The sequence below is a fragment of the Apostichopus japonicus genome, chromosome 8 (assembly GCF_037975245.1).
Source record: "Apostichopus japonicus isolate 1M-3 chromosome 8, ASM3797524v1, whole genome shotgun sequence".
NCBI lineage: Eukaryota > Metazoa > Echinodermata > Holothuroidea > Aspidochirotida > Stichopodidae > Apostichopus > Apostichopus japonicus.
In genome coordinates, this window is record NC_092568.1 from 25,028,435 (window position 1) to 25,037,019 (window position 8,585).

Genomic DNA, 8,585 nt, shown 5'->3' on the forward strand with positions numbered 1-8,585 from the left:
ATTATAAAACTTGGTTGAAAGGAAATGAAAAAATAGCAGATATTTCCGAAACCGAACACTACACACATAGGCGTAGGAGGCGCGGCGGCAGTGGCGGAGCTAGGGGTATTGGTCAGGAGTGGCGAGAATGGTCTGTAGGGGCGCTTTCGACACTATCTAAGCGGAGCGCCACCACTGGTTGGCGCGTAGCGTACAGAAAATTTTTGAGTAAAGATACTCCCTAGATCGCCGGAAATGACCCTTTCCGGGCCTGGCTAATTTGCAGATAAACAAAGAATAAGGTGTCATCGCCAAATTACACCAACAAAATGTGACAAATGTCAATAAGTAGATGAGAGCGCAATAAAAAAGTCAATAATCTAGAATTTGTAAAAAGTGGTAAAGAGCTGAAAAAAGCGCCAGCAGTCCATTTGAGTCCGTCAGGGGGGCATCCGCCCCCCCCTGACCATATGGACGCTCCGCCAATGCGCGGCGGGGGTGCAGGCGCTAATTCGCCATTACTAATGTAAAAGAGAGTTTTGACATAATTGGACCTCCATGCTTTTTATACATCTACATGAGACATGTCGTTGTTTACATTAGCATCCCGCGGTATACTGCGCAATTTGAACGAACCGTACGGTACATGATGGCATGCGATGTAATAACCGATGCTTGCTTATATGATATTGACATGAAGACGTTGAACGCGCGCTTCGCGCGCGAAAATTTTTGGTTATTTTTTCAGGCAAGTCGGACAGTTTTGAGGCTTTTCATCCTGGAACGACATTTTCATGCTCACTGATATGATGTGATATCTGCTGTTTGCGTTACAAATTCGAACAGGCGCGTAGCGAGGAATTTGCCAAGGGAGGGGCGAAGCCTGTAGGCAAATTATCTAAGCGTAGCGCCACCATAGGTTGGCGCGAAGCGTACGAGAAAATTTTGGCCGAAAATGCCTCCCAGATCGCTGGAATGGCACTACCCAGGACCATTTGTTAGCGCGAAGCGTACAAGCAAATTTTGGCCGAAAATGCCTCCCAGATCGCTGGAAATGACACTTCCCAGGCCTTGTAAGTTGCCTCTAAGCACTTTCTATTTTGAAATTACTTAGCGATATCATTTAAAAAAATGCTGAATGGGGGGTGGCGGGCGGTCGCCCCCATCCCAAAATGCGTCATGTTCCCCGACGACACGGTCGAGTTCGAGACCAGCCACAGTTGGTTTCATAGCACAATTCTACACATGCGTTATGATAGACCATATATAGTATATATATAGATCATTAGTGAGAGAGGAAAATGGAAACGTCAAAAAATGGAGTTGTCGGTGTAAGGGGTAGGGTGAGTCACACTTTTACGAAATCATTGATCCGTCACTGGCTACCCTTCAGCGCTGTAATGATGTCACTGTTCCTCTTTCTCTTCCCGGTGTCTTCGCGTTTTGCTTTTACTCCCTCTTTTTCTCCTTTTTCTCTCTTTCTTCTTTTTCTTTTCCCTTCCTTCCTCTCCTCCTCCTCTTTTTTCCCCTCTTTTTTCCTTTTTTCTTCTCTTTTTTTTTTCTCTTCTCTTTTTCTTACCCGGGGGGCGCGCGCCCCCAACGCCCCCCTGGATACGCACCTGCCTATAGTTATATGCATTTTTGGGTTGAAAGCACAAATGAAATGAAACGAAATATATTCCCTGTCTGACCCCTTCCCGGTCACTGTGACGATGGATGGAAGATTGTGTCGGCCATATAGGATGGACAATTCAAAGACAGACGTGATATTTGATATATCATTTCTATATATCTGTAAAGATAAACAGCTTTAAAACAAAATACACTAATCAATTAATTATCTCATACGACCTAGCGAGACATATTTTAATAATTTACTTTCTTAAATCAATGAAAAATTAAATCAGGCCTTCAAAATGCAAACACATATATTCAGATAAAACTGTCAAATGTTGAACGTGCATGATATGGAAATTTTCAGAGTATATTCGGTTTAAGAATTTTTAATTTTGAAACTGGTAAACATTTTTACTTTGAATGATGACAACTGTCCACGTATCGATTAAGTTCAAACTAATAAATTAAGTAATGTATACGAAACTGTTCCACGATCCCCGATACCGAAGTTTATGTATTATTTATGAATGTTGGTATATTATTATTATCATTATTATTATATTTATTATTATTATTATCATTATCAACCAAGAGATATCTAATGCGCTAATATTATAACCAATATCAACAATAAATAATAAATAGAAAATTAAATATTTTGTTCCCAACTGGACCAATCAGAATCTTCCTAGTCCACACTCATCCAGGGTTCCACCACCGACAAGATTATTATTATTATAAAAAAAAAAATTGGTCTAGAAAACCTTTAAATAAGGCGAAAATTTCCCATAGTCTTCACTTGTCTTGATTTGCTTCGAACAAAGTCAGCCCAGTTTTGGTTCAGTTTTTCTGTTGGAATTCTCGTTAGGTAAGTTCATCTATCCAATCTTCTCTCTTTCTGTTATTTTAAAGACGGTGTATCCTGTTACTTGGACTTACCGATAACCAGTCTTATTAGATTGAAACAATAATTGTGTGTCACTTTCTATCCTAACATCACCTCATACCATCACTGCAGTTTAATATACCTTCGTTTTAAGAAAACAAACATATACTTCGCCGTTATTGTAAGGACGTCAGGGATATCAAAAATGCTAACATATCCAATCGAAAATGGGATTGAATGTTTCAATCTAAAAAAAATTGAGAGGTTTCTTTTCTTTGTTATTGTATTGAGGAAGTCATTATTTTGTTAAAATCAGTCTAATATTGCATTCGTTTGAAACATTTTTTTTTGCAATTGGGGTGGGATGGGGGGGGGGGGCACTAGGGTAGAAAGGTAAACATGCTTTTGTGTAGATGTATGTAACTCTTAAGCATAGGTGCATTTTAACAATGTAGTACAGGAATTCAACGCTTTAAACCTAAGAATTCGGACTATCCATTACAATAAGAGAGTCGAATTAGCAGTATGCATGTTATATTCAACAACACTAATATATATATTTAAATATCAATAAACTACATTGTAAGTGTTTGTATATGCTACTAACATGTGCTTTTAGTAATGCGACTTTTAGTACATAGAGACAGACTTGATTTCAAACATTGATCGAAATATTTTAAGACATTCTTTATAGCAGAGCATTCCTCATATCCTCAATAGGACAGTGTAACAGTTGCGTAGCCATATATGCCATATATACATGAGTGTTTAGCGTATATTGTTCGATACGAAAAGTACAAAGATGACAAGTTTGTCTAACTCTGGACATTAAAGGATGGAGTTCGGTACAGAATTTATATTTGTTATGTTGTAATGGTCTATAACACACTGCTATCAGTCTAGGTTGTATTTCTATGACATTTTTAATTTTTTGAGAAAATAACCCTTTAAATAAATGAGGTTCATTAATTAAAGTTTTTACTAAATAAAGTGACTGGACTATTTAGTCTAACACACAAACCATTAATCAGTTCCTCAGATGCAACATAACACTCCATTGGAGAACATAAGAGTTGTATACATAGCCTTAAATAACACGGTTAATACAATACATTTTAAATTTCTCAAGGAAAATTGGGTTGAATGCATCCAAGGGTGCTATGGTGTTTATTTGAAGTTCAAAGAATATGCCTGGATTGAATTATTAGATAATATAAAACAATTAATAAACAATAATAGCATAGCCTGCACTGATGGGTCGATGTCATCATCTCTTATAGCCTTAAAGGAGCATTTCAGAGACAATGCATATTTAAAATAGAATATATTGAAAACCTCAATAGCTATTTTATCATACCAACACTCAATTTTTTTTTAAATCATTTAACTTTCCAATTACAGAGATGCAGCTGAAACCTATTTATCTGTTTCGTACCACCAAAATGATCTTTCTAATCCCGATTTGGCTGTTTCCATTTCAATGTTGCCCTCAATTGTTTCTCCTCTACTCCCTAGTCTTTCCCTCCTTTTATATTTATATATTTTACTGAATACGTAAGCCTTTCATAGCCCCTTATCCCACCCCCACGACCCCAGTAACTTTTGATTTCTCAGTAATTTTCTTTTAAATTCTCTGTCAATGTTCACTTTTTCATGCGTGAGTCTACTGAGCATTAGTATACGTGGTTGACTTGTATTATGGTAGATCATAGCGTGGGTATAGGTTGTAGAAAGGTAGAGGGATTAGAAGGTAAAAAAACCTCTTAATTTATCACTAAATTCATGACATATATATATTAACCAACAGGACTTGGCATTAGCTCGTGCATCACGTGAGCGTTATTCATGAAAGGGTCTTTTCTCTTTATATGACTTCTTCAATGTTTAAATTTTGGATAGAAAAATGATAGAAAATAGACTCCTGCAGCACCGCATATTATAATACAATTTCTTTTCTTTTCTTTCTCTATAGATTCACTCATATACATCAAATATGGCATTCACCGGCAATTGGAAAGTTTCTAACTTCGAGGAGGAGAAGTTGAACAAGGCACTTGATGCCTTCGGCATCCCAGCGTCTGAAAGAGACCGTAACATGGTCTTGAAGGCAGCTGTAGATATCAAGCAAGATGGCGACAGTTTCACCATGAACGCAACTGGGGGACTTGGCAAGCACGGAACCCACACTTTCAAAGTTGGTGACTCCATCGAAGGAGCATTATTCGGCAAGAAGTACCAGGGTACGACCTCCTGGAACGGTGACAAGGTGGTTTTCAAGGGCAAGTCTGGAATGGTTCTCACCCGTTCGATTGAGGGCAGCAACATGATTTACACCATCGAGTACGGCGGCAATGGTGGTAGAATCGTCTTCAGCAAGTAGACTATGTTATACAGATCACCGTGTACTGATGTTTAGTGATATCATATAGGATGTGACGTGAACTACTTGATCAAGTCGATTTTCATCACTACAGGTGTTAAATTACTATCTTTTCAGTTGTAAACGATGGGTATATAAAGAATGTTGTTTGGTAAAATCATAAAGATCTATATGTGTACCTGAATGGGTAGTTAATTGAAATAAACACTATTCATCGTCTGCAAAAAAAAAATATTCAGATTTTGTTTGCGTTGGTGTCTATCTTAATGATGTATCCGTAGTATACAATAAACCAAAATTTAATGAGTTAATGGAACAAAACAAACCTAAGCATCATCTTTTTGCCGATTTGATTAGAGAGTTCTATGATAAACAGTTCCTACAAATATCGCAGGAAAAACTAAACAATTCAATCAAGGTGGCTAGATGACGTCATGTTTTTAGACTTGCTCAGAGTAGTCATTCCTGTGTGTGAAGGGACATTTCAAACAGCGATTTCTCCCAATATCGCAACAACAGTTTCCTTAAACTGTCGTGTTCACTACAAGTAACTCTATCACATAAACCAATAATGATGGTTAGGACTGCGTCTCATTTCATTTCGTATTACCGACCGCGATGGTCCACAGTTTTTCAACACGTCCGTACCCCGCCAGAGATCAAACGTTACATTCGGCAATTTGAGAGTCACTAGAAGACGATTCACAGCTTCTTCTCATGCGAGTTTTAGCCGATTTCCATACATACCTTCCTCAGATTGTGGGAAGTAGTAAATTATAAACCTTAAAGTGGTTAATTTCAAATAGTCTATGTTGATAGTTCGGCTACTGAACAAAAAAAAAATCATAAAAGTGATGTGATCAGTGATAAAAACAGTCCTATAAGTATAATGCAACTAATTGAGAAAAATTAGTAACAATAATAATCACATATGGTCAACTGACGTTTACGCCTCTTGTTATCGTAAACTCAGAGCACTTTATTTCATGCACCAAGGAGTTATTGAAGCAGAAAGCACCATCTAAGTTTGATCTATCTGTCCCGGGTGGACTCCCAGACCCCCACCCCACCTAAAACAGAGCCGCATTCACCCACCCCAAAACCACACCCCTCATAGAAGAAGAAATTGATTCGCCTACATCACGTCCGTAAAGGTTCATGCCCAGACAAAAATCAGACGGGAAACTTTTGGAATTTGTGTGTTAAGGTATTTGTAAGCGTGTTTGGGATTTCCATATAGCCTAATACAACTGGAATATATCAACACGATAGCCGAGTCAAGGTGCTGAACACACAACAAAGTTTGTGTACGATAGAAGAACAAAACAAACAGTTCGGAAACGTTTCCATTATGTACAGTATTTTGGTCGGGGCCGGATTAACACTAGGCTAATAAGGTTATAGCGTTAGGCCCTTCATAGAACCTTCGATGTTAAGAGACATTCATGGAAATGAGAGGTTTTCTAGGTATGGTCAATTTTGCCTACTTGCATTAATAGGTTTTCTTATATGTGCAAAATAAAGAACGAAAATGATTCGAGGCATGGTTTTACCCTGGTGAGTACTAAGAGTAAAATTCTCACGTTATGAACTTTGATGATATCATTCATGAGTTTGCTATAGCCCAATCCAGGAATATGCAAAGTTGGGTTTAAAAATGTCAATACATGTATGTAGACTAGACTGTTGTAGTCTTGCTCTACAATAATATAAACCCACATCTGTCAAATTGTCATGGTTTGTGTGCTTCATGTAGGCCTATATGCTATTACGGATAAAGACTTTGTGTTGCATAAAGTTATATGACTTTCCTTCCCATTAAAGCTATAGGCCCTTCACACACTTAATTTGAGCCTGATTTCTGATGACAGTAACATGGAATATTTTTCCCTGTATGGAATCCTTGTAACAGTTCGAAGTGCAAAACATGTTGCATGATGTCATATGTCATATACTCACTGCATTCTAGCATCAGAACTAACCAAACTTGAAGGACCAACTGACAGCAGCAGATATTCAAAATGTGGTAATATTCTGAATACCTATAATAATGACATCTTTAAATATTTCTTATCTCATCAATTCCAGTAAAAAAGTGTTATGATTATATTCCTTTCTTTTTACTTCCTTGTTGTAATTTATGAGGTGGGTTGGGGTGGGGTGGGTGGGAATGGGTGGGGAGGTTTCCTTTCAGAGTGGGAGGGAACGCTTTCGAAATAATAAGATGTATACTGAGACCTACCTGGGCCGGTCACCGGGCATCACATGACATGAGGGGGGGGGGGAGGGCAAAATCAACAACTTCATGGAAAATAATTTAGATTGACCGACCGTTAACCGAGAAAGGTTACTATGCTTCTGGTATCGTAATTCTGTCTCAGCTTGTTGACATAGCTTATCGGGTTCTAGTGTATGTAAATATGTTATACACACTCTTATACATGATAACACTTTAGGAGTCTTACTGTGTCATAGTGTGCAATGGGATATACAGACACACGTTGAGGTAATAATAACATCGATATAACTCTCAAAATATTCTTATATTCTTGTGTGACTAACATTTTCAAACTCAATTTGTATTAATGCAAGAAAAAATGCAGAGAAAAGAAAGAGAGTGACGCAAAGCAAAAAATATCACATTTCGTGTAAAATAGAAAGAAAGAAGGACGCACCTTCTTGTCAATGAAGTAATTAAGTACAACTTGAATTTTATCTTGGAATAAATCTTCTCTTATAGGCTGCTAATATGTGCAGAAATTTAGATGTCCATCTAAATTTCTGCACATATTAGCAGCCTATAAGAGAAGATTTTATTCCAAGATAAAATTCAATTTCTCTGATATTTGTCAATATTTAAAAAAACAAAATCTTAAACAAGGAAAAGAAAAACAAAACAAAACAGGAAAGGAAAGGATTGAAATAATGTTCTTCACCTTAAGATCAGTTTCCAAGAAATGACACATCTGATATCTGAGGGAACTCTTCATACATCTGTAATATATCCATTAAAGTTTAAAGTGTGCAATTTTCTTGCATTTATGGACCAATATATAAAGCTATTTGTAACGTTGGGACACGCAGACATCTAGATATCATGTCATCACATGCACAAGGTTCTGTTATGATGCATCTTATACTACTAAGCAGTACATTGCTACATCCATGTGGGTGCCTACACTATATGTTTCAAATTATCAATCTCTCATGTTACACCATTCAGGTATGGTATCTACCATTCGCCCAATACTTGTGTATAACGTATATATTGCACAGATGTCTACCGTATACTATGTTTCACCATACATGTTGTACCATGTTTCACCATATCATGGTACACTATGTTTCACCTTACATGGTGTACCATGTTTCCCCAAACATGGTACACTATGTATCACCACACATGGTGTACCATGTTTCACCAAACATGGTGTATGATGTTTCACAATAAAAAGTGTAGCATGCTCCCACATGCTAATATTTAACCATATTACAGCAAACATTGGACACCAAGTATCACCATACATAGTGTAGCATGCTACAACATGCTAGTATCTAACCATATCACACCAAACATGGGATACCCAGTGTCACAATACATAGTGTAGCATGCTCCAACATGCTAGTATCTAACCATATCACATCAAACATGGGATACCAAGTATCACAATACATAGTGTAGCATGCTCCAACATGCTAGTATCTAACCATATCACATCAAAC

General features: G+C 37.4%; 1 protein-coding gene across 1 annotated transcript; it reads left to right on the forward strand.

Annotated features, from left to right (window-relative positions):
* Positions 1-2,325: 2,325 nt before the first annotated feature.
* LOC139971983 (gastrotropin-like) lies at positions 2,326-5,072 on the forward strand. The gene is made up of 2 exons (XM_071978846.1): positions 2,326-2,464; positions 4,455-5,072. Exon 2 carries the CDS (start codon positions 4,476-4,478, stop codon positions 4,860-4,862), a length of 387 nt encoding a protein of 128 aa, XP_071834947.1. The 5' UTR covers positions 2,326-2,464; positions 4,455-4,475; the 3' UTR covers positions 4,863-5,072.
* Positions 5,073-8,585: the final 3,513 nt, after the last annotated feature.